Source organism: Lepus europaeus, chromosome 11 (genome assembly GCF_033115175.1).
Source record: "Lepus europaeus isolate LE1 chromosome 11, mLepTim1.pri, whole genome shotgun sequence".
Taxonomy (NCBI): domain Eukaryota; kingdom Metazoa; phylum Chordata; class Mammalia; order Lagomorpha; family Leporidae; genus Lepus; species Lepus europaeus.
Genome location: NC_084837.1, coordinates 17,049,306 through 17,075,563, shown reverse-complemented (window position 1 = coordinate 17,075,563; position 26,258 = coordinate 17,049,306). Strand labels below are relative to the sequence as shown.

Sequence of the window (26,258 nt, the reverse complement as noted above, 5' to 3'; positions counted from 1 at the left end):
TTTCCACTGCTGCTTGTTTGGGCCAGCTTTCTAAGCAGATCAGGATACTGCATGGTAACTGATGAAAGAGACGTTCAGAAGCATTCTAGGGAGGAGAGGCTTCAGAGCCATGCAATCCGCAAGTTGTATGGGGAATTCTGGGCAATGACTGGGAGTTTGGGGGGACTGTTGAGATAAACAGGTATCACCAGCTTTTCCTGAGAGTGAGAATCAGGAGAAGGATAGTGGGCAAGGGCCTGCCTGGGCCGCCATGGAGCACATCTGTGTGCCTGTGCTGCGTGCTCTGCTGCCAGCCATCTTCTCCATGACAGCATAGCAGGGTAGCAGGGAAAGACCTGGAAGCCCCAAGGTTGAGGGGACAGAAGGTACCTTGGGCCTGGTGGGTGGGGCCTGATCCACTGAGGGATCAGAGACTTATCTTTGGCAGATAAGGAGGAGCTCTTCTGTTTTCTAAATGGGGCAAATCAGGGTGGGTCAGGATCAGATTTGTGTTTTAGATTAACTAATGGGGCTGCTCTTGAGTGCTCTGAATCTAAATGTCCAGTAAAGCCCCAGAGTGTATCTAAGATTTGATTGCGTGGGTTGCTCAAAAAAATTTGTAGTGTTGTACACACTGACTGGGGCATTTCCCTTCGGTTATCATAAGCAGCTATAAGACATTCCTGTTTGCCCTGATGAATGGGATTCTCTTGTTAGTCCTGACACCATATACCTACTTCCTTTCCAGTCTGTTGCATCTTACATCTCTAGGGTTCTATCATTTGTTAAAGACTGGTGTTGCTTTTTATATATTCCCTCATTCTTGTACTTTGTAAGTGCTCTAAGAATGTGTAATATGTAGTGCTCTGAGAACGTGCTCAAAGAATGCTCTAAGAACATCCCTAAGGTTGTTCTTTGCGCACACCTTTCAGGCATGCTGTTCCCTGTCCTGCCTGCTCAGCATGCTGGTCTCATTCCCGATCTTAGCTCAGTTGTCACTTACATGACAACTCCTTTACTGACCCTTAGCATAGGGGTGGTGGTCTTTCTGTGTATCCTTTACAGTCCTCTGTTGCTTACAGTCTCACAATCAGAACTGAGTGAGTAGTTATGGAAGTGGTGCCTTCGAATGTGAATCTTAGTCTTTTTATGATATATTAGTTTTCTTTCTTCCTTTTTGAAAAAGATAGATTTCTTTATTTATTTGAAAGTCAGGGTGGTTGAGAGGGAAAGAGAGAGAGATCTTCCATCTGCTGGATTATTCCCCAGATGCCTGCAACTGTCTAGGACTGAACCAGGCTGAAGCCAGGATTCAGGAGATTCTTCCAAGTCTCCCACATGTGTAGCAGGGGCTAAAGCACTTGGGCCATCTTCTACTGCTTTCTCAGGCCATTAGCAGGGAGCTGGGTCGGAAGTAAAGCAACCAGGACATAAACTGTCACCCATATGGAATGCCAGCATTGCAGATGGTGGCTTTACCTGTATGCTGCAATGTCGGCCTCTAGTTTGCTTTCTTTAAATATAACAGAATACTGAAAGTTGGGTAACTTATTATGAAAAGAGATTCATGTAGCTTTCAGTTCTGGAGGCTGAAAGCTCAAACAGCATAGTGCCAGCTCTGATGAGAACCCCTGTGGCTGTATCACATTGTAGTGGATGGCATCAGGGTAGGAGTATGTGTGAGAAAAACCAAGAGATTACACATCAAGAAGGCAGCAAAGGGTGATTCAGGGGTCAGACTCAAGCTCTTAAAAACAACTTGTTCCCAGAGAAACAACAAGGGTCCTACGAGATCTACAGCAGTTCCTTCCAAAGGCAGGACTCCTAAAGACCTCCAGCTAGACCACGCAGGTAAATGTTCTGCCACCTCCCAGCATCACCATACTGGGAAATAAGCTCCTCACACATGAACGCTTGGGGACATACTCAAACCTTAGCTAAATGATAACACTCAGCATCTCTGGAACCAGGCAGCTCCGTGCAGAGCACAGACATCCAGTGCTTGTTGAACTGTAACTGCTATATTCTGATATTGGCTTAAAGTTTGTTCAGTAATCAGGAAATGTTACCTGTTCTCATAGAAAGAAGGATTATAAGTCACTCTGTGTAAATGTATTAGATGTAACTTAGATATAATGCCTAATTTCACCTTCTCAGTTGAGTTTCCTCTTTCTTTGAGATGTTATTCCCTGGCCTGCCTGCTCAGCATCTTGGTCTCATTCCCAATCTTAGCTCAGTTGTCACTTACATGACAAGTCCTTTACTGACCTTCAGTGTAGTGGAGGTGGTCATATTTATTTTTGAATAGTACAGTTGAGTTTCTCTTTGTTTGCTTATGCATTTTCTAGAGTGGCTTCAGTCGTCCATCTTCTCTGGAGGCTTGCAGACCAGCCAGATCCACTATAGCTACAATGAGGAGAAAGATGAGGACCATTGCAGCTCTCCCGGGGGCACACCTGCCAGCAAATCACGACTCTGCTCCCACAGACGGGCCCTGGGCGACCACTCCCAGGCATTCCTGCAAGCCATCGCTGACAATAATATCCAGGATCACAATGTGAAGGTGAACCAGACCTCCCCTCTACTGCTGACTTGTATTCTGTTCATCTGCGGAATAATTTCATGTTCTTTGGTTAGCAGAGCACAGAGTTTGTTTTGCGTGTTGTTTAGAGTATTGGTTTTGAGTTGAGAAGCTGGATCTGTTCAACACCTCCGTGTCGTTTTAGAGGCATTATTGGTGGCAAGCACATCAGAAGTTGGGGCCTGTTAGGGTTTGTGGAGACTCACGGGGTGGCTCTGAAGTTATCTCCAGCTGTTTCTGTTGCAGGACTTTCTGTGTCAAATTGAAAGGTACTGTAGGCAGTGCCACTTGACCACACCCATCACGTTTCCTCCTGAGCATCCTGTGGAAGAGGTTGGCCGCTTGCTGCTGTGTTGCCTCTTGAAACATGAAGATTTAGGTATGCAGCTCTAGGTATTTTAACTATGCCGTATATCTTTTGGCTGACATGCAATAAAAATTTGTTCCTACCTTGCCTTTCTTTTAAATGTCTTTCGCAGGACATGTGGCGCTATCTTTAGTTCACGCAGGTACCCTTGGTATTGAGCAAGTAAAGCACAGAACATTGCCTAAATCAGTGGTGGATGTTTGTAGAGTTGTGTATCAAGCAAAATGCTCACTCATTAAGGTGAATAGATTTTAATTATTTTACTTCTGTGCTGTGCACAGTTGCTGAAATATTTGTTTTTAAATTTTCTTTTCCTATTTAACTTTGCAGACTCATCAAGAACAGGGACGGTCTTACAAGGAGGTCTGCGCTCCTGTCATTGAACGTTTGAGATTCCTCTTTAATGAATTGAGACCTGCTGTTTGCAATGACCTATCTATAATGTCTAAATTTAAACTGTTAAGTTCTTTGCCCCGGTGGAGGAGGATAGCTCAGAAGATAATTAGAGAACGAAGAAAAAAGAGAAGTAAGAATGTAAAAGATCAGAAAATATGAGGATACTTCAGAAAGTTTGTGGGAAATTAGAATTAAAAGATAACTTCATTTTGGTGCAAAAAGTTTTTGAAATTCATAGAGTTTTCAGCATATATTTTTTTCTATGAACTCTCTGAAGACCACTTTGTGTGTTTCAAAGTTTTTTTGCTCCAAAATAAACTTATCTTTTAATTCTGCTTTCCATAAATTTTCTGAAGTACCCTCATGCTCGTGAAGTATGTACTTTCCTTCCTGTAATTAAGTCTGTGATTTCAGAGTTAAGCTGTTTGCTGCTGTTCATTCCATGTGGCATTTCTGCATAATATTTATATGTATTTATAGTTACATACAGAAATCTTGCATATTTTTCCAAAAGGTCAGATAATGATGTGATTTTAGAATTAAATGTGTTATAATTTATTATCTATTAACCTAATGCTGAAAAAGATGACTACTAAATCACTTTTTTAAAAGATTTATTTACTGGGGCCAGTGCTGTGGCATAGAAGGTTGTTAAGCCTCCACCTGTGGCACTGGCATCCCATATGGGTGCCAGGTTGAGTCCTAGGTGAGTTCCAGATGCAACGACAAGGACTGAGCCTGGCTGAGGCCTGGAGCCAGGAACTTCATCTGGGTCTCCCATGTGGGTAGCAAGGGCCATCTTCAGCTGCTTTTCCCAGGACATCCAGGGACCTGGATGGGAAATGGAGCAGCTGACACTCAAACTGGTGCCCATGTAGGATGCTGGTGTTGCAGGCAGCAGCTTAATCCCTTTCACCATAACGCTGGCCCTGGAGAAGTTCTTTTAATTAGTCTGTCAATGAGATATATGGAATTGTTTAATCTTACAATTTAATCATGTTATTTTTATAAAGAAATTTTGTTGAGATATATATGTGTTTAAAATTTTTATTTATTTATTTGAAAGGCAGAGAGAGCAAGAACAAGAGACAGAGACAAACAGAGAGATCTTCCATCTCCTGGGTCACTGCCCAAATGCCTGCAATGGCTGAAGCTGGCCCAAGCTGAAGCTAGGAGCCTAGATCTCAATCCAGGTCTCCCACAAGGGTGGCAGTGATTCAGATATTTCAGCCATCATCTGCTCATGAGCAGAAAGCTGGGATCAGAAGTGGAGCCAAGACTTGAACCCAAGTGCTGTGATGTGGGATGCATGTGTCCCAAGTGGCATCTGAACCACTGTGCCAAGTGTCTGCCCTGATATTTTAAAGGAAGCAACTGTTAAGGGTTCAGAAAAGACTTTTTGTGTTATATAGTCAAAATTTGAGTAAAATAAATAAAATACTTTAGAATTTGATCTGCTTGTGATTAGAAATAAGTTACAGAAATTTCTGATTATGTTATTAATAGATTATACTGATATGTCCATAGACCAGCTTATTCAGCAATACTAATTACTGAGTTTTAATGGATATTTTGAACAATAATATCGGGAAAGACTTCTGTGTTTTAGAGACTATCCTAAATTGATTGTCTTGATTAAACCCTCTGAAATGCTTTGGTTTCGAAGCCACAGCAAAAGTACCTCTGATAGTCCTTTAACTCAGGTGATTGAGTCACAGGCCCAGGAGACAGGCCAGGCTCAGTGTGAGCCAGCATGAGCTCCCTCCATCACCCCGCTGTCTCATGTCCTGTCCGTAGGTTCTGAGCCAACATTGTCACCTTGTAGAGTTTTGTGTCTTGGGTTTATAGAGTCATTACGTGACGACTGAAGCTGACTTTCCTCCCCCCGCCCCGTTCTTTCCCTACGTTCCCCCCTTCTCTTCTTAATGTAGTCACATAAGAGTGTTGAATTGTGTCAGCAGTGATGTGTGACATGTGTGAAGGGATGCCTACCAGGGAAAGTCGGCCAAGCCTTGTTGTCTAGGGTTTTTACTGGGGGCCTGTTTCAGTGCCCACCTGCCTGACCTCAGTTAGCAAAAACAGATTATCTCCCTTAGTCACATTGCCAGCATAAAACTGTCCTGGCATACTGGTGCCATATGACCTTAGGCCTCAGGCTCAGGTATAGAAAGCACCCCCTTTTTCATTTAAAAAAAGGATTTATTTATTTTATTTGAAAGAGTTACACAGAGGAGAGGCAGAGAGAGAGAGAGAGAGAGAGAGAGAAGTCTTTCATCCAATGGTTCACTCCTCAAATGGCCACAATGGCCGGAGCTGGGCCAATCTGAAGCCAGGAGCTTCTTCCAGGTCTCCCAGGCGGATGCAGGGGCCCAAAGACTTGGGCCATCTTCTACTGCTTTCCCAGGCCATAGCAGAGAGCTGGACTGGAATAGAGCAGCTGGGTCTCTAACCAGCGCTGATATGGGATGCCGGTGCTTCAAGCCAGGGCATTAACCTGTTGTGCCACAGCGCTGGCCCCAGAAAGCACCCTTAACAAGCAGGGTATTCCAAGGGCTTGGGCTTAGGTCTGAGAGCTAAGGGCCAGTATAGAAAGGACACAGTCTTCTTGGGAATGTGCAGGGTTTGGACCACCCAGGTCTTCTGAGTTAGCCCTTCCCTGCACATATATATTATCTTGTCACTTAAACCTTAAAAGTGATAAAAGAAACAGGGAAGAAACACCACATATTACAACACTAATTCAATGGAACTTTCCCTAATTAAAGAGACTAACAGAAAAGTCATCCATTTGATTCAGAGACACATTGGTGGCAAGATCCGCTATACTAGACCAATGTGGAGAAGCCAGGGACTATGGGCCAAATCTGGTCTGTTATTTGGTTTGTATTGCCTATGAACCAAGACTAGTGTTTTGCAGTTTTAAATTGTTAAAAGAAAAATGAATTAAAAAGAATAGTGTTTTTGACACTTGGAAATAATGAGGCATTTGAATTGTAGTATTCATAAGTAATGCTTTATTGTGACACAGCACACCTAATGATTTTTGTATTGTCTGTAGCTGCTTTTTATGCTAAAAGAATAGAGTATTTGTGACAGACCAAGTGGCCTGCAGAGACTCTCATATTCACTGTCACTTTAAGAAAAAGCTTGCTGAGCCCTGGGCTCTGCCTTCTTCAGGGTTCCTCCTTGCCCTGGTACTCTAACTCTGTATCCTTCTGTCCCTGACGTGGTGTGGCACAGTGCTATTACTGGATATCATTGGGACTAACTGTGATTGTTTGATATTTTGAGCAATGCAGTTTACAAGGCTGTTTACATGTTTACTTGAGTAAAACATCTTCATGTACATTTAAGTATTTCTTAATTTAAAGCTTAAGTAAATGATTTTTATAATGGATGATGTTTTTAAACATAGTTCCTAAGAAGCCAGAGTCTACTGATGATGAAGAAAAAATTGGAAATGAAGAGAGTGATTTAGAAGAAGCTTGCATTTTGCCTCATAGTCCGATAAATGTGGACAAAAGACCTATTCCAATTAAATCACCCAAGGTGAAGTATTTTCTATGATTCTGGGCTTGGCTGAGTCCCAGCATGGCACATAGCAAAAGAATCCACAGCTGTTGTACCTTTGTACTTGAGAAATTGTAGGGCACTTAGTATAGTTGGTTGTCATCAAAGGTGTGGTCCAGAGCTGCTTAAAGAGCTTAAGGTGCCGGGGTCAGAGCTATAGTTGGAAAAGTGTTTCCTTTAATTTTTGGTACTGGGTTGTATTATTATCATTCACTATTCAGTCACTGAACATATCCTTTGTTGTTATTTTCTCGAAGATTTATTTATTTGGAAGAGTTAGAGAGAGCAAGAGATTTTCTATCCTCTGGTTCACTTCCTGGATGGCCACAACAGCTAGTGCTGGGCCAGGATGGAGTCAGGAGCCAGAAGCTTCATCCAGGTCTCAGAAGGGCCCAAACACTTGGGCCATCTTCCACTGCTTTTCCCAAGGCATATGCAGGGAGTGGATTAGAAGCAGAGTAGCCAGAACATGAACTGTCCCTCTTATGGGATGCTGGAGTCACAGGCGACAGTTTACTCTCTATGCCACAGTGCCGGTCCCTGAATTTATCTTTTTTACCAGAAATTATACTTGTCCTTGAAGCTATTAATATAAAAGATAATGTGACTTTTTGTATGCCAAGTCAGCCTATTTCAAAGTATATAAGATTTTTAATTCATTTATAAGCTTATTTATAGCAGTTTAATTTTTACTATATATTAGTAGATAAATTATTTTACCAGTTTGAAATTTTTAGCATTATTAATTTTTATTTTACTTATATTAAGATATGTTTATATTTACTTATATATCACACTTATATTTGATTTACTTTTAAAAATATTTATTTACAATTTGAATATCTTGGTTAAACTGATGGTGAAAATTGTTTCATTTGGTAGGATAAGTGGCAGCCTCTCTTGAGTACAGTCACAGGTGTTCACAGATACAAGTGGTTGAAGCAGAATGTCCAAGGTCTGTATCCTCAGTCTGCACTCCTCAGTACAATTGCTGAATTTGCCCTGAAAGAAGAACCAGTGGATGTAGAAAAAATGAGAAAGTGCCTTTTGAAACAGGTAAAATTTTATATGAACATGCTTTTCTGCCTTGAGTCATATACACAACATTTAATTGTGTGCATTGATATTTTCCAGTTGGAGAGAGCAGAGGTTCGCCTGGAAGGGATAGATACAATTTTAAGACTGTCAGCCAAAAATTTCTTACTTCCATCTGTGCAGTATGCTATGTTTTGTGGATGGCAACGACTTATTCCTGAGGGAATTGATATAGGGTAAAACTTTATAATTTTTTTTAAGGAAAACTGTGGCAAGAAAACATTGCTCTATTAAACTTAAAGAATTTTACTTAAGACGTTGCTAAGACTTTTATCTTTGTTTGAAAGGGAACCTCTTACAGATTGTTTAAAGGATGTTGATTTGATCCCACCTTTTAATCGGATGCTGCTGGAAGTAACTTTTGGCAAGCTATATGCTTGGGCTGTTCAGAATATTCGAAATGTTTTGATGGATGCAAGTGCCAGATTTAAAGAGCTTGGTGAGTGCACAAGCCTGATGCCTAGAAGACTGTATTGAACGTGACACTGAGGCAATGCCAGTGGTTGCATCAGCATCATTTCTAGTTTGGCCTTAATTTTATGTTATGGAAACTTGCAAATGCCAAATTTTGCTTTTGAGATAACTTAAATAACTTTGTGCTTCAGATTTATAATATAAGCTACATTCAGCTTTCTCTGATTCTAAATGAAACTTTCAAAATTTGACAAAAGATACAGTCTTGAAGTACTCTAATAGAAAGCTTTTACATTTTTCAAATTTTTGTTTATAGTACACCATATACCCTAAAATGTCTATGTACTGTATTAATGCTTATTTTCTGGATGGTTGGAATATCTACAGAGAAATACCAAGATTGATTGGTATTATGGCAGAAAAGTGAAATACAGCTATACAGCTATTACATTAAAATGAAAGGAGGCACTAGGGATATTTAGAGAGGAGCACGCTAAGTCTCACGGACAGAAGTTGTAGGACCATTGCAGCACATTACTGACCTGCCTGATTTGTATACTCTTTGGAAACCCACTGAGAAATAAAAACTTTTAAAAAGCTCTGATGATTTTTCTCTGTATCATATATTTTCTTGTATACATACACACTAAATTTAAGTGGATGCCGATACTCATTAGGTATCCAGCCAGTTCCTCTGCAAACCATTACCAACGAGAACCCATCAGGACCAAGCCTGGGCACGATTCCTCAAGCTCGCTTTCTCCTGGTGATGTTCAGCATGCTCACCTTACAGCATGGTGCAAACAACCTTGACCTCCTGCTCAACTCTGGCACACTCGCCCTCACGCAGACAGCACTGCGGCTCATTGGTAGGTTGGCACCAGTTTTGAGTCTCTCATGAAAATGTCAAGATTTTGCCTTGATATATCTCTTAAAAAATAAATGTTTTTATTATTGTAAGATAAAAATAATATAAAATTTGCCATTTTATGTTTACAGTTAAGGATATTTGCAGTTTTGGGCAACTATTACTACTGTCCAGATCTGGGACTTTTTCATCAGCTCAAATGCAAACCTTGTTCCAATTTAGCAGCCACTCCTGATTCTCCCCACTCTTTAGTCCTTGGCAAACACAGATTTTGCTCACTTGCTCTCCCTCTCTCTCTTTGAATTGGCATACTCTGGGTATTTCATATAAATGGAATCATATAATTTGTGGCCTTTTTTGTCTGGCTTATTTATTTAGTATATGTCAGCATTTCATTCCTTTCCATGACTGAAAAAGATTTCACTCTGTAATTATATATTTGCTCTCTTTGTTGATAGATAGTTGGCTTGTTTTTACCTTTCGGCTTTTGTGAGTAGTGCTGCTAGGAATGTTTGTGTACAATTTTTGTTTGAGCACTTTTCTCCAGTGTTTTGATTGTAAGTGTGGTAATCCATTCTGTTTAACTTTGCTGAGAAATTACCAAGCTTTCCTACCAACTGCTGCACTGTTTTACTTTCTCATCATCAGTGGACAAGGGTTCCGGTTTCACTGTGTCATCTCCAACCCTATAGCTTTTTGTTTTGCTTTGTTTTTATTTGGTATTTTGATTAGGGCCATCCTAGTGAGTATGAGGTGGTATCTCACTGTGGTTCTGAGTTGCATTTCACTGATGATGAATGACATTGAGCCTCTTTGTGCTTGTTTGTTATTTGTATATCTAATCAAGTCCTTTGTCCATTTTTAGATTGAGTTGTTTAACTTCTTTTTTTTTTTTTTAATTAAAAAAAAATTTTTTTTTTAAAATTTTTGACAGGCAGAGTGGACAGTAGAGGGAGAGAGAAAGGTCTTCCTTTTTGCCGTTGGTTCACCCTCCAATGGCTGCCGTGGTAGGCGTGCTGCGGCTGGCGCACCGCGCTGTTCCGATGGCAGGAGCCAGGTGCTTCTCCTGGTCTCCCATGGGGTGCAGGGCCCAAGAATTTGGGCCATCCTCCACTGCACTCCCTGGCCACAGCAGAGAGCTGGCCTGGAAGAGGGGCAACCGGGACAGGATTGGTGCCCCGACCGGGACTAGAACCCGGTGTGCCGGCGCCGCAAGGTGGAGGATTAGCCTGTTAAGCCACGGCACCAGCCGAGTTGTTTAACTTCTATTTGTTGTTGAGTCCTATGAGCACCAATACATGTTCCATGTAAATGTATCAACCATTCAAAGAAGAATTAACACCAATCCTCAAACTCACAAATATCCTGTATATTAGATCTTCACAGATTTATTGATCTTTATCAGATTTATGATTTGAGATGTAGAAATTTTTAACTGGGAGTGGACATTGTGACACAGTGGTTTGGACTGCTGCTTGGGATGCCTACATCCTGTATTCGATTACTTGGGATTGAGTATTGCCACTGCATGTGTTCTAGCTTACTGGGAGTGCACCTGAGGGGCAGTAGGTAATGGTGCAGGTGCTGGGATTCCTGCCACTCAGTTGAGAGACCCATGTGGAGATCCTGAATCTTGACTTTGGCCTAGCCTAGCCCTGGATGTTGTAGGCATTTTGAGAGTGAGGCAGTAGATAGAGGATCTCTCTCTTTTCTGTCATTGTAACTTTGAAATTTAAAAAGTTTTAAATTTTGTTGAAATCCAGTTTTTTGTATTTGTTCTTTTGGTGTCATATCCAAGAAACATTGCCAAATCCAAGGTGAATGAAAATTATTCCATGTTTTCTTCTGTTAAGTTTATGTGGTTTTTACTTTGGCTCTTTGGCCCATTTGTAGGCACATTTTTTTTTTTTTTAAGGATTTACTTTATTTATTTGAAAGAGCTACAGAGAGAGGTAGAGACAGAGAGAGAAGTCTTTCATCCGTTGGTTCACTCCCCAGATGGCCACAACAGCCGGAGCTGAGCCGATCCGAAACCAGGAGCCAGGAGCTTCTTCTCCCATGCGGGTACAGGGACCCAAGGACTTGGGCCATCTTCTACTGCTTTCCCAGGCCATAGCAGAGAGCTGGATGGGAAGAAGAGCAGCTGGGACTAGAACTGGTGCCCATATGACATGCTGGTTCTTTAGGCCAGGGCTTTAACCTGCTGCGCCACAGTGCCGGCCCCTTTTGGCACATTTTTTATGCAGATTGAGGTTAAGTGTTCAACTTGTTTTCTTTTTGTTGTCCAGTTCCCTGTTACATCTGTTAAAAAGACTAATCTTTTTCCTCAAGGTCTTGGCACTCTTGTCATTAGTTGTCCATTGATATTTAGGTTTATTTGTTTTTTTTTTTTTTTAAAGATTTATTTATTTATTTGAAAAGCAGAAAGACACACACACACACACACACACAGAGAGAGAGAGAGAGAGAGAGAGGAGACACAAAGAGATCTTCCATCTATTGGTTCACTCCCCAAATGGCCACAATGGCCTGGGCTGGGCCAGGCCAAATCCCGGAGCTAGTAGTCCGGAGCTTCTTCTGGGTCTCCCACGTGGGTGCTAGAGCCCAAGCACTTGGACCGTCTTCCACTGGTTTCCCAGGTGCATTAGCAGGGAGCTGGATTGGAAGTGGAGCAGCCAAGACTCAAACCAGCACCCATATGGGATGCTGCCACTGGAGGCGGAGACTTATTAGCCTTTTAAGCCATAGCACTGGCCTCTATTTCAGTTCTATTCCACTGTTCTATGTGTCTGTCATTATGCTAGTAACTACCATGTTTTGAACGTTATAGCTTTGTAGTAGGATTTGAATTGAGAAGTGTGTCTTCCAACTTTGTTTTCTTTTTCAAGATTATTTTCATTATTTTACCTCCTTTGCATTTCCATATTTGTTTCGGGACTGACTTTTCCATATCTGCAAGAAAAGGCCATTGGGATTCTGCTAGATATTATGTTGATTCTTTAGATTGTTTTGGGGGAATATTGCCATCTTAATAGAGTTAGCTTCCTGGCCAGCGCCGCGGCTCACTAGGCTAATTCTCTGCCTGCAGTGCCGGCAGCCCGGATTCTAGTCCGGGTCGGGGCGCTGGATTCTGTCCCGGTTGCTCCTCTTCCAGTCCAGCTCTCTGCTGTGGCCCGGGAAGGCAGTGGAGGATGGCCCAGGTTCTTGGGCCCTGCACCCGCATGGGAGACCAGGAGAAGCACCTGGCTCCTGCCTTCGGATCAGCGTGGTGCACCGGCCGCAGCACACCAGCCGCAGCGACCACTGATGGGTGAACCAACGGCAAAGGCAAAGGAAGACCTTTCTCTCTGTCTCTCTCTCATTGTCCACTCTGCCTGTCCAAAAAAAAAAAAAAAAAAAAAAAAGAAATAAAACTTCCTTTCCGTGAACTTGGGATGTCTATGCGTTTATTTTGTTCTATTTTAATTTCCAATCTGTTCTCTCTTTTCTCTCTGCTCTGATCTTTCTTATTTCTTTCTGTGAGCACTGCGTTTGCTCTACCACACAGTGTTATGTAATGTTTCATTCATCTCAGTGTATTTTCTGATTTCCCTGTGATTTTTTTTTGAGCTATTAGTTAAGTGTATGTTATTTAATTTTCATTTACTTGTTGGATTTTCTGGTTTTTCTTCTGTTATTAATTTCTAGCCATTGTATTTTGGTTGGAGATGGCACTTTGTATGGTTTTAGTCTTAAATTTAAGGCTTGTTTTGTGACCTAATGGTTTATTTTGGAGAATTTTCTGTGTATATTTAAGACGAATGTGTATTCTGCTGTTTTTGAGTAGACTGTTGTGATTGTGTCTGTTACATCTAATTGGTTTATAGTTGTTCGTTGGCTGAAAATCTTGAGATTCTGCAGGGACAGTGGTGCAAGTGAAGAAGTGAATTTCTTCTAAGTTCTTTTTGTCTGATCAATCTTAAAGTTCACATTGATCCATTCAGAAATATGCCTTATGCTGGAAAATAGTCACCCTCTAAGAGTCATACATTTGATTCCTCAGGGCCTTAGTAGTAATTGGAAATTGCTCTAAAAATTACTTTTAAAAAAAAAAAATATTGTCTATATTTTTCCAATCAGCAAAAATTCCAGCACAAATTGCTAGCTATGGGGACTTGTATTAACACTACCTACGAGTTTGAATTCCTGCTGACCTCACTGGGTGCAAAGAGCAAGGGAATTGTGTCTTGTATTGCAGCTTTCCCTGGTCAGAATGAACTCCCCATCATTTAATAAATTATAAGCATATAATATTTTATATTAACTTTAAATATCCAGACCCTGTAGCCACAAAATATAAAACATCTGAAAAAAATCCTTTTTCATGTTGAAAATTTATTCAGGCTCCTAGCAGTAATTTTAACTTCCACATAGTTAACAGTAAGGCTGCCCAGGGAGATCTTGCTGGAAGATGACACTGTGCCCTCCTGGGGGTTCTTGCTGGAAGGTGACACTGTGCCCTCCTGGGGTCCCTTGGCCAAGGCAGTAGCTAAGCTGAAAAAACAGCTAAGCTGTTGCCACTCCTAGTTTATATAGAACTTTGTTCCAGGTCTGGGAATTGGTTTAAGCTGGTTCTTTATGGAAGAGAAGAGACCAAAAACTTCTTATATTTTTGTCCCACCCAAGCCTGCCTGTTTGAATCCTTTTTCCTCCCACCAGAGGAGTTACTAGCACTGTAGTTTACCCCATTCAATTTAGCAGCAAGGTCAAAAGCAAACCCATTCTCTTGGGGCAGATCTGTTATTTTCAAATCCACTGGTAAATTTTACTTCTTTCAGTTGACAGCAGCTCAGCTTCTGCTTCATATTATGGATGACTGTGTAGCAAGGCACAGGTTAATTGTTCTGTGCTACTCCTCCATTCTTCCTTTCATTAAGCAAGGCTTGTACAACGTTTCAGGAGGAGTTGGGGTTGTCTGCTGCCACTTCTGTGTTCAGAGATCTCCAAGATCACCCCAAGTCTGATGATTTGCCAGAGGTATTCACAAGACCCAGCATGTAGTCATATTCAGGGCTTATTACAGTACAGTGAGTGGATACAGAGCAAAATTAAAAGGAAATTAATTGTACCTGTTCAAAGTCCAGAGGAAACCAGTTGCAAGCTTCTAAGTGTAGTCACACAGAGCAAGCTTAAGTCCCCTAGCACTGAGTTGTGGCCATGTGTGAAGGGGGAGGGTTAGTTTCTAAAAGTAGAATAAATAGCTTTGCTGAGCATTAGCGTATCTTTTATATTTTTGGAGCATATTTATGTATTTGTCTTTCCCTTTATCTTTTTAGCCTAGATCTAATCGGCAAAATTTCCACAGTATTCATTATATTAATAACAAGTATAGTATGAAGTCTTTAAAACTTATTACCTTTATCAGTACTTACTGATATTCTATGTATTAAGAATAGGACAGTGTAGCTGTTTATCACTCAGCTGTTGCTGTTGGTGTTTTGCCAGGTCCGAGTTGTGATAACGTTGAGGATGACATGAATGCTTCTGCCCGAGGAGCGTCTGCCACGGTCCTTGAAGAAACAAGGAAGGAAACAGCTCCTGTGCAGCTCCCTGTTTCGGGGCCAGAGCTGGCTGCCATGATGAAGATTGGAACCAGGGTCATGAGAGGTGTGGATTGGAAATGGGGCGATCAGGTACTCAGAGATATGATTTACTACATTAGCCACCTTCTATACATCCTGACGTATAGAATATTAAAATCAGAATAGACAGCTACCTTACCTCAGGACATGTGCGAGATTGATAGATGACAAAGTTATTGGTTCCTGAGCTGCTCAGCAGAGTCAAAGCAAGTTGGGAATAGCAGCGACCTGCTCTCGGTGCACCTCGAGCGGGAGTTTGAGAAGAGTGGCAGTTGATTTCAGAAAATTCACTGGCATGTGCTCAATTTGTTAATTGACTGGAACAAGACTGAGAGTGAGCAGAGAGTTGATACCGTGAAAGCTCTGAGGCAGGAAGCCTGGCTGCTGCCTGTGAGCGCTCTTGGCCATGTGACCACGAAGCCCTGATTCTAGCAATTTTGGGAGTACTGGTTAAGTGGGTGGCCATCGTTCCATTTCTCCTTCTAGCACATTGCTTCCAGATCTCCATCAGGTGCCTCCAGACGAATGTCATAAGCTGGGATAGTGCTCAGCTTTCTGTAGTCATATCTGGGTGTTCTCAGCCGCACTGTTAAAGATGGCTTTGTCACAGTCATCTGGGGAAAGATAGAAGTCTCCTTTAATCAGCTTTCTCCCGTGGAAATGGGAGACAGCTGTCCTCTGGGGCCTAGAAGCGGAAGAGAGGGAACGTGGAGGAACTTGAGTTATTTTAGGTTTCTGCTTCTGTGAAGCTCCCTCAGGGATTGAGTTGGCCAAGGAAAAGCCCAACAGGACCATTCTCATTGATATTTTCCCTACTTTTTTCTTTGGTAAAGGAGCATAAACACATTATTTCATAGCATTTAATTGAAAGTAATTTGAGATCAACATTGTGCAGGTAGGTTTGGGAGCAGTCTATTGGCATGAAGTGTAGTGAATCTCTCTTCACAGCCGGCTGGCAGGTAGAAGTGTGTGTGGCAGGTCCCTCGGGAGAATGGTGGAGGGACCAGAGCAGAGCTTGTGTCCTCTTAACTGGTGTTTATTTTGACTTTCTCAGGATGGGCCTCCTCCAGGCCTAGGCCGCGTGATTGGTGAGCTGGGAGAAGATGGGTGGATCAGAGTCCAGTGGGACACGGGCAGCACCAATTCATACAGAATGGGGAAAGAAGGAAAGTACGACCTCAAGCTGGCAGAGCTACCAGTCTCTGCACAGCCCTCGGCAGAGGACTCAGACACAGAGGATGACTCCGGTGGGTGACTCTGCAGGCATTTAGTTCAAGGCGGCCTGGCCAGTTGTCCTAGTGTTGGCTGGCTGCCATTTCTCGGGGAAGTTAAAGTGGTGGGTCAGAGCGTATCTGCAGTCAGGACTCTCTGGATTTGATTTTGCTCTTTGAAGACCCAAGTGATTCTGATGCAGGTGCTGAAAGTAGCTCTGGGAACCTGGTCCCCAGGTGGAACTGACTTCTCACATATTCCCACCCCCCACCCCCCCAGCTGCCCCTTTGAGACTGTGAAGGGAAGGCAAGCTGTAGCCTCACCTCAGATGGGTCTTGTGTGGTTGCTACCAAGCTTGAGTCTTAGGGAGTGGGTTGGGCTTGGTGGATTAAGTGTTCTCCCTAACCCCACTGCTCAGACCATTTGCATTCTCTACCAGCCATGAGTTCAAAGCACAGACTGATCTGCCTCCTTCTTCACCTAGGTGATGGCTGAGGATACTTCACATGCCGCGTTCGGTACTTAATTGCTTCCAGGAAAGCAGAGGAGAAATTTGAGGGTGGTGCCAGAACGGCAGGTTCTGTCTAAGGAAATCCAAGGTTGTGGGAGTAGGGCTTCTTGGCATTGTTGAGGAGTATCCAAGAGTGGAATGGATGGTTGAAGCTTCTCACAGCTGGTTAAGAGACCTTCAGAGAGGGGCTGGTTGTTGTCAGTGCATCTGACCTGTAACCTGTGGCTCCACACCAGGTGCTGCCCAATCCTTCCACCCAGCTTGCCAGATAGGAACCCTACCTGGCTGTCCCTGGGAGATTTTCTTACAGAGGAGGTGGAGCCTGGTGGCCTCTGCTTCCTTGTGCTTCCTTGTCCTGCAGCCAGCCTGGATGTAGGAGCAGGTGCTTTGTCCTTAACCAGGTTGGAATTGGCTTGTCAGTAACCAGCTTTTGACATTTGGTTAGCTGTCTTTCTAGGGAAATGAAACTCTGGAGTCATTTCAGTGCTTCCGAGTTTTTCCTGAATTTGTTTAAGAAAAATTACCTGTTGAGATATGTGTTTGGTGCATCAGTTAAGACACTTCTTGGAATGCCTACATTTAGTGTATCTTCAGTCCCATCTTTTCTAAAGATCTTCCCTTTCCAAAATAAAAAAAAAAACAGAATCTTTGTACCTTCCTTTTATTTTTTCTGTGAATCTAAAACTGTCTTTAAAATCTTCAGAAATAGAACAAGAAGAAGAATGTGATGGTAAAGCCTGTCAATTATATGTAGGGCTGCCTTCCAGTTTTATTTGGGAGGATAGTTTCTTACTTTGATTTTTTTTTTTTTCCAGAAACGGAACAGATTGAAAAGAACATTCACCCCACTGCAATGATGCTTACAAGCACTATCAACTTACTGCAGACTCTCTGCCTCTCTGTTGGAGTTCATGCTGAAATCATGCAGGGGGAAGCCACCAAGACTTTGTGTGGACTGCTGCGAATGTTAGTGGAAAGTGGAACGACGGACAAGACATGTATGGAATGAATAATTGTGGGTCCAGAGAGTCAGTACTGGGAGATGTGAATTTGTCATGTTGGTGTGGAAATGAGTATGTGAGGGCAAGCAAGAGTGTATATGAGTATGTGTGTGTCTAGAAGGTACTTCATAAAGTTTATGGGATATAGAATTTAAAAATAAATTTATTTTGGTGCAAAAGTTTTTGAAACTCATACATGTTTTTTTTTTTTTTTTTTTTTTTTTTAATTTGAAAGACTGGCTGGTCTGAAGGCAGGAGCCAGGATCTTTTGGGTATCTTACATGGGTACAGGGGCCCAAGCAATTGGACCATCTTCTGCTGTTCTCCCAGACACATTAACAGGGTTCTGGATTGGAAGTAGAGCAGCTGGGTCTTGAGCTGATGGCCATATGGGCTGCCAGCATTCCAGGGGCAGTGGATTAACCCAGTACACCATTATGCCCCTCATGCATAGCTTTTTTTTTTCTTTTTAAGATTTATTTATTTATTTGAAAGGCAGAGTTACAGAGAACAGAGAGAACAGAGGCAGACAGAAAGAGAGAGAGAGAGAGCGAGCGAGAGAGAGAGAGATGTCTTCCATCCACTGGTTCACTTCTCAGATGGCTGCAAAGGCCGGAGTTGTGCCAATCCAAAGCCAGGAACCAGGAGCTTCTTCTGGGTCTCCATGCTGGTGCAGGGGCCCAAGGACTTGGGCCATGTTGTATTGCTTTCTCAGGCCATAGCAGAGAGCCAGATTGGAAGTGGAGCAACCAGAACTTGAACTGGTGCCTATATGGGATCCTGGCACTGCGGGCTTCAGCTTTACTCGGTATGCCACAGTGCCACCCCAATGCATAGCTTTTTAATAAAACGTATTTTTCATGATCTTTGTGAAGACCCCTTATATGCATGGACTTAAAATTTTTTTGCATCAAAATGAACTTACCTTTTAATAATATTTTCTATGAGCTTGGGGAAAGGGAGCTTGTGCTGCAGGGGGCGAGATGGCTAGGAGGCTCCAAGCAGGGCCCTGTGAGTAGTACAGTCTCTGATTTCAGCTCCTGTGAGAGTGGACAGAGTAGAAACCCGAGTGGAAACTAAGATGGCAAGAGGAGTAGATATGATGCCAGAATCAAATTTGTAAACACAGACAAAGCCTTTTGTTCTCATTCTGTTCGTACAGATGTCTTAAACTTGAATTGGGAATTTATGGTGCAGGTTGAATATAAGCAAGATCATGGGGATATTTAAAACATAAGAGATTTTAAAAAATAGATGCATAGTCACAAACTGCTGCTATTGGAATTATGGGTCATTTTCCTGTTGCCTAGAAGCAACAAGTAGATAAAATCTATCAGTCTGAGTTATTACCCTTACTTTAAAGATTTAAAAAATTGCTGTGAGAGGCAGGTGTTTATCCTTAGTAGTTAGGATGCTTGTGTCCAGTGTTGGTGTGCCTGGGTTCAGTGACTGGATTTGGCTTCTGACTCTGGCTTCCTGCTAATGCACACGCTGGGAGGCAACAGCAATGACTCAAGTATTTGGGTTCTTTCTGCACATGGTAGACCTGGATTGAAGTAGGCATTTGGGGCATGAGCCAGTAGGGGAGATAGTTCTCTCTCTCTTTCATTCTCTCTCTGTCTCTGCCTCTCAAATAAAAATTTTTTTAATGCTGTGAAATATTCTTTGAGGTTACTTAAAAGCTTTCTCCCACTGCTATCATGTTTAATTACTCAAATTGTATTTGTAAATTTGTAAAGTAGCTTATTCTCAAACATGAGAATAGCAGGTTAACTAAAAATAAGGATTGTACTTATGGTTTGTCTTTAGAGATTTGGCACCAAATAAGTTTGTTTTCCTTCTTGGCAGCTTCTCCAAACAGGCTTGTGTGCAGGGAGCAGCACCGGAGCTGGTGCACGCTTGGGTTCGTGCGGAGCATTGCACTCACGCCACAGGTGTGTGGCGCCCTCAGCTCACCACAGTGGATCACTCTGCTCATGAAGGTCATGGAAGGGCATGCACCTTTCACCGCCGCCTCCCTGCAGAGGCAGGTAATGTGCTGCCAGGCAAAACCCGGCCTGCTAGGAGGTATCCACATGCCAGCCTGCCACTCCCTGAGATTAGGTGCCTTGATTGAGTAATGAGTGCAGAAAAGAACTAGAAGTGACACAAGGTAGATCTTCCAGAGCCATGGGGCTATTGCATTGGGTAAGTTGCTGAACTTTAGTTTACTTGCTTTTCTCTTTAAGTGGTAAACCCTGCAGTTGCTCTCATCTGCCTCCCAGGAGCTGTAATGAAATTGTCTTAAGAATTAAACTAAAAAGAATTAGTTTTTTTTTTAATATTTAGTTATTTTATATGAAGGGCAGAGTTACAGAGAGGCAGAGGGAGAGAGAGAGGGAGAAAGAGAGGTCTTCCATCTGCTGGTTTACTCCCCAGATGGCCGCAATGGCCAGAGCTGGGCCGATTTGAAGCCAGGAGCCTCTTCTGGGTCTCCCACGCGGATGCAGGGGCCCAAGGACTTGGGCCATCTTCCATGGCTTTCCCAGGCCATTAGCAGAGAGCTGGATCAGAAGTGGAGCAGCTGGGACTAGAACCAGCACCCACATGGGATGCTGGCACTTGCAGGTGGTGGCTTTACCTGCTATGCTATAGCACTGGCCCCAAATAATTAATTTTTAATTAAATGAACAGATACATACATCTGGGATGTAGCTTATTGTTTTGAATTCCTGTTAATACTTAGCATTAATAAATCTGGATTCTTTTTTAAAATTTATTCATTTGAAAGGCAGAGTTACAGAGAGAGGGAGACACAGAGAAAGAGGCCTTTCATCTGCTGGTTCACTCCCCAAATGGCTGGTGGCTGATCCTGGGCCAGGCTGAAGGCAGGAACCTGGAACTCCATCCAGGTCTCAAATGGGTAGCAGGAGCCCTTGCACTTAGGCCATCTTCTGCTGCCTTCCCAGACACAATGTCTAGGAGCTGGATTGGAAGCAGAAGCCAAGACTTGAACCTGTGCTCATGTGGGATGCTGGCATCACAGGTGGTGGCTTAACCCATTGTACCACACTGACCCCTCAACTGTATTTAAATATCTAGTTGTGAAACAATGACTATTAAAATTTTCACATGATAAATTAAGTTACAGAAACAAAAGTAAAAAATAAACATTTTTAAACTCTTAATCTGATCTGCTAGATAATGACTTTCTTTAAAGCTTATCATTTTAAATGTCTTTCATCAGATCTTAGCCGTGCATTTGCTGCAAGCAGTCCTTCCATCGTGGGATAAGACTGAAAGGGCGAGGGACATGAAGTGCCTTGTGGAGAAACTGTTTGGCTTCTTGGGTAGTCTGCTCACCACATGTTCGTCTGACATCCCATTACTGAGAGGTGGGTGACTCTTCCCTTCCTGTGTTCTTCTTAGGGAGCAGTGCACAGTGCAGCAGCTCTCTCTGCTTCTTCCTCAGAATCCACCCTGAGGAGGCGGAGGGCCCGCCCACAGGCCTCCCTCACTGCCACTCACAGCAGCACCCTGGCAGAAGAGGTGGTGGCACTGCTCCGCACACTGCACTCCCTAAGTCAGTGGAATGGGCTCATCAACAAGTACATCAACTCTCAGCTCCGCTCCGTCACCCACAGCTGCACAGGAAAGTCCTCAGAAGCAGTGAGTTCCTTGTTTTCAAATAAGCTTGTTTTTCTCTTTGTGGAATGTTAATTTAGCATTTAAACTAAATTATCTTCTTAAATGTTATGTATTTTGCTCGAATATATATTTAAAAGTATTTTAAATGGAAATAATTATTGAACAAGGTACTATCCATACAAAAATTAATTCAGTTTAGTTGTAAATTTGTTAGAATGGGCTGCTCTCCTGGGCCTCCTCGAGTTGCTGTCTGCTCTCCACCATAGGCCGTGTTAGATGATTTCTTCCCTGACTCTGAGAACCCTGAAGTAGGGGGTCTCATGGCTGTCCTGGCTGTGATTGGAGGGATTGATGGTCGCCTACGCCTGGGAGGCCAAGTCATGCACGATGAATTTGGAGAAGGCACTGTAACGCGCATCACCCCCAAGGGCAAGATCACTGTGCAGTTCTCTGACATGCGGATGTGTCGTGTTTGCCCACTGAATCAGCTGAAACCAGTAGGTGAACTTATGTTCTGTTACCTTGTAATAAGGCAAATGTGGGTACGTAGAGCTGTGCTTCAAATGTCTTAGCCTTAGAGAAATGAAATGAAAAAGGGCATTAGCAACCGAAAAGACACTGGGCAGCTATAAGATAATTGTATTTATTTTAAAATATGAATTTATAAAGTTTATTTTAGCAGTTCAACTTTTAAAAAGCTTAAAAATGATTTCTTCAAAAATAACTTCATTGTGTAGAAAATGCTTGTTAATTTTGTTAAGTGACAATGACTTACGTAGCAGCTACTGTCATCTTAGCCTTATGAATTAGGGATTCTTAGGGAAGGTGAGTGATTTACATTATTTTGATATAACTCGAGTGCATTTTGACTGTACTTCTCCACAAAATATTGTTTTTCAGTGCAGGAATGTATATATATTGTAGGAAATTTGAAATGTGTAGAAAATATGTAAGATAAAAATAACCATTCCAATGTATGTTGTTGACAAGTTGGTAAAGAAAAAATTAATATAGATTGTATTTATTACATATATGAGGGGACTTAAAAAGTTTATGGAACATTCAGTTTTTAAAATTAGACTTTTTCACAAACTTTTTTAAAGTCCTCTTGTATAAGTCTTTATCTTGCCCTTAATGTTATCTTTTTAAAATTATTTTCAGATTTAAAAAGATTTAGGTAAATGTGTGGTATTTTCAAATTAAGTCTCATGGCCATAATAACTTAAGAGTATTTCATTTGTTAATCTCATTGGCTGCACTCTGAAGATTTCTGTACCTTCTCTTTAGCTCCCTGCCGTGGCATTTAGTGTGACCAACCTACCCTTCACGGAGCCGATGCTCTCTGTCTGGGCTCAGTTAGTGAACCTTGCTGGAAGCAAATTGGAAAAGCACAAAATAAAGAAATCATCTAAACAGAACTTTGCAGGTCAGTACAAGTTACCTCTTGATGGTATAGCCACAGTCTTAGCTAGTGTTGTTTGGACAGTGTTTTTCCTTTTAAAATGTATTTATTTAACTTATTTGAAAGGTATAAATAGACAGACAGATGTATAGAGATCTTTTATTCACTGGTTCATACCTCAGATGCCTGCAACAGCTGGGGATTGGTCCTCTTTGAAGCTAGAAATCAGAATCTCCTTCTGGGTCTTCCATGTAGGTAGCAGGGACCCAGTGACTTGAGTCATCACCTAGTCCCTCCAAGAGTGAACATCAGTAGGAAGCTGGAGTTGGGAGTAGAGGCAGGCTTCAAATGTGACGCTCCTATATGGGATGCAGGTGTCCCAGGTAACATCTTCACCGCTGTTTCAGATGCCTGCCCCTGTTTGTTCTTTTATCAGAGTGAGTTCATAAGATGGCTGAAATTTTGGGATACACATTTATGTAGTGTTTGTTGAGTTATGGTCAGGAATGTAACTGTGTGCATGGTGATGAGAATGTTTTTTGAGTCAGCCTTCAGTACAGTGTTCAGGACCACACCTGATTGGCTCACCTCCCTCTTGTCAGTGCCAGCATTTATTCTGAGAAAGCTTTTTGAAGAGGAGTCTGTGTTCTCTTCCTCCCCATTAATCCTCCAGCCTAGTCCCTTTTGGAACTTTACTCAAGGCATCTTAAGTGCCTTCTCTAGGAGTCTTTGTATTTGAACCTGCCTTGTTTCAGCTCTGTGCATACTGGGCTAAAACTGTAGCTACTCTTGCTTAAAACTTTTAAGTCTATAATTCTGCTTTCATGTTTTTCTTTGTATTTTGCCTGTGATTTGTGGTTCATTCTGCCCACTTTTCTAGAGCTGTCTCATCTACTCCGCACCGTCCATCCATGTATTTGCTGCTCCAGCATTTATGATGGTTACACTTACAATTCTGAATCTCCAGGTTGCATCTCTCATTGGCGGTCCTGTGCGTGTAAATCACAGCATGTCCAAAACGCAGTCAGTCTTCTCCAGTAGCCCTCATTTCCCATCGTGGTTAATAAACCTGGCTGCCAGTTGGTCAGTCTCAGAGCTGGAGAGGCACCTGTGCTCCTCTGTCCCTCACACCATACGTTCCCTGTGCTGCTTCTGAGCCCTCCAGCCATGTTCAGCCTTGGAATGCTATTGCCACGCTGTGGTGCAGACCTGTGTTACCACTGAGCCTGCGGCATGAGGAAGCCCTCAGTCTGCCTATCTCTGGATTAGGCAGGACCCTGGGAAGTTGCCATGATCCTCATCAGTTAAAGATGAGCTGTGTCTGATCAGAGTTTCTCAGAAGAGTCTTGTAAGAAAGGTGGAAGTAATTTGTTTGTGACCTAGGTATCTGGTTGGAATTTTAGCAGTCTGGGAAACATTTGATGATGTTGCTAATAATGATCGTGGTCTAACTCTCACTGTAGCCCTTTGAGGTAGGTTCCTAGAGAGCAGGGCAGGAGTCATTCCTGGATAGTTAAGAGTGCTCTCCTGCCTTTGCTTATTAACAGTGTGTATGTATGGTCAGTTAGGTCTCAAAGGGCAGGGTATGTGTATTGCTGAGATGGCCCTACTGGTGATGAAGAGGGAAAGTGGGTCTTATTGAGTTCTTTTCTTTGTAGGCCAAGTGGACCTGGATCTGCTGCGGAGCCAGCAGCTAAAGCTGTACATACTGAAGGCAGGGCGAGCGCTGCTTTCCCACCAAGATAAACTGAGGCAGATCTTGTCTCAGCCAGCTGTTCAGGAGACTGGAACTGTTCCTACAGGTAAAGAAAATTCTTCCAGACTTGTAAGAAAGATAGATACTCCAGTAGACAGATAGGCAAAGGATGGGAGCAAGCATTTTATAAAAGGGAATAGAGGTAGCTTCTACACGTACAAGAGGGATCTGTGAGCTGACTAGTAACCACCAGCTATGGAGGAAGTTGTTTTCTGGGGAGGGAAAAGAGTATTCTCATGCCTGCCCCTTCAAGTGTGACCCCTGGACCAGCAGCATCAGCGGCACATAGAAAGTGGTTGGAAATGCTGCACCCAGACCCAGGAAATCTGAAGCTGTGACACAGGAACACTCTAAGAAGGTTCTTTGCATACATAGCATTCCTTTCTCATGTTGCTAGTTAGGCATTTAAGTTGATACAATATCTCCTGGGCCTTTGAGGAAACATTGCGGCTCTAATTCTGAATATCTGTTTATATTTATATATTTTCACTCAGTAAGTCCTTTTCTGCGAATATATCATATAAAGGACATGAAGAATAAGTTTGCTGATGCCTATAGTGACTAATTTTTTTAAATTTATTTCTTTATTTATGTAAAAGCAGCTTACAGAGAGGATGGGAAAGAGATCTTTTATCCCCTGATTCACTCCCCAAAAGTCCTCAATGGCCAGGGTGGGCTAGGCTGAAGCCAGGAGCCTGGAACTCCTTCGGGTGTCCCACGTGGGTGTCAGGGGCCCAGGCACTCAGGCATCTTCTCCTGCTTTCCTGGTTATGCTAGCAGGAAGCTGGGTTGGAAGCAGAGTAGCCAGGACTTAAATTGGTATTCATATCAGATGTTGGCATTGCAGGTGCTGGTGACTAACTTGCTGTACCACAATGCCAGCCTCCTATTGTGACTTTGTTGTTGTTACTGTTTTAATGTTGAAGACCCGGAGATATTAGAATGTCCTTTATTATGTGGTGAATCCATAATTTACCATTCATACTGTGGTGCCATTCAAAATGATGTTATCTATATGTTTACTGCCATAAAAATAAACAAAATTGATAAACCATTTGCTCAGTTAATTAAATAAATAAATAAATAAAAAGGCAGGGTGAGAAGACCCAAGTTAATAAAATAAGAGATGTTAACAACTGATGCCACTGAAATTAAAAGAATCATCAGGAATTATTATAAAAAGCTATATGCCAACAAATTGGAAAATTTAGAAGAAATGAATAGATTTCTGGACCCATACAACTTACAAAATTGAGGCACAAATACATAGAAAACTTAAATAGACCAATAACCAAAACCCTCCCAACAAAAGAAAACTGGGGACCAGATGGCTTCACTGCTGAACTCTACCAGACTTTTCTTTTATTTCTTTTTATTTTTAAAACATTTATTTATTTATTTGAAAGTCAGAGTGACACAGAAAGAGAAGGAGATATGGTGCTGGGGGGGTCTTCCATCCACTGGCTCACACCCCAATTGGCCGCAATGGCTGGAGCTGCGCTGATTCGGAGCCAGGAGTTTCCTCCAGGTCTCCCATGTGGGTGCAAGGGTTCAAAGACTTGGGCCATCTTGTACTGCCTTCCCAGACCATAGCAGTGAGCTGGATCAGAAGTGGAGCAGTATATGTGGGATGTCAGCACTGCAGGTAGTGGCTTTATCCACTATGCCACAGCACTGGCTGTTATCCACCAGACTTTTAAAGAAGAACTAATCTCAATTCTTCTTAAACTATTTAAAACAATTGAAAGGGAGGAAATTCTCCCAAACTTCTGTGAGGCCAGCATCACCTGAACTCCAAAACCAGAAAGTGACACAAAAAAGAAAGAGAACCATAGACCAAGATTCCTGATGAGCATTG

At 42.4% G+C, this 26,258-nt stretch overlaps 1 protein-coding gene across 1 annotated transcript in view; it reads left to right on the top strand.

Moving 5' to 3' along the window:
* The window catches only part of HERC2 (HECT and RLD domain containing E3 ubiquitin protein ligase 2), a 230,098-nt gene that overhangs the window by 101,878 nt on the left and 101,962 nt on the right, over window positions 1-26,258 (top strand). Inside the window, 18 exon segments of the mRNA XM_062205025.1 lie at window positions 2,328-2,542; window positions 2,807-2,939; window positions 3,040-3,167; window positions 3,258-3,453; window positions 6,739-6,872; window positions 7,776-7,949; window positions 8,028-8,164; window positions 8,276-8,427; window positions 9,080-9,271; window positions 14,755-14,942; window positions 15,946-16,138; window positions 17,430-17,612; window positions 19,464-19,645; window positions 20,842-20,989; window positions 21,067-21,263; window positions 21,509-21,739; window positions 22,530-22,668; window positions 24,303-24,446. Coding sequence (XP_062061009.1) covers window positions 2,328-2,542; window positions 2,807-2,939; window positions 3,040-3,167; window positions 3,258-3,453; window positions 6,739-6,872; window positions 7,776-7,949; window positions 8,028-8,164; window positions 8,276-8,427; window positions 9,080-9,271; window positions 14,755-14,942; window positions 15,946-16,138; window positions 17,430-17,612; window positions 19,464-19,645; window positions 20,842-20,989; window positions 21,067-21,263; window positions 21,509-21,739; window positions 22,530-22,668; window positions 24,303-24,446 — 3,066 coding nt within the window.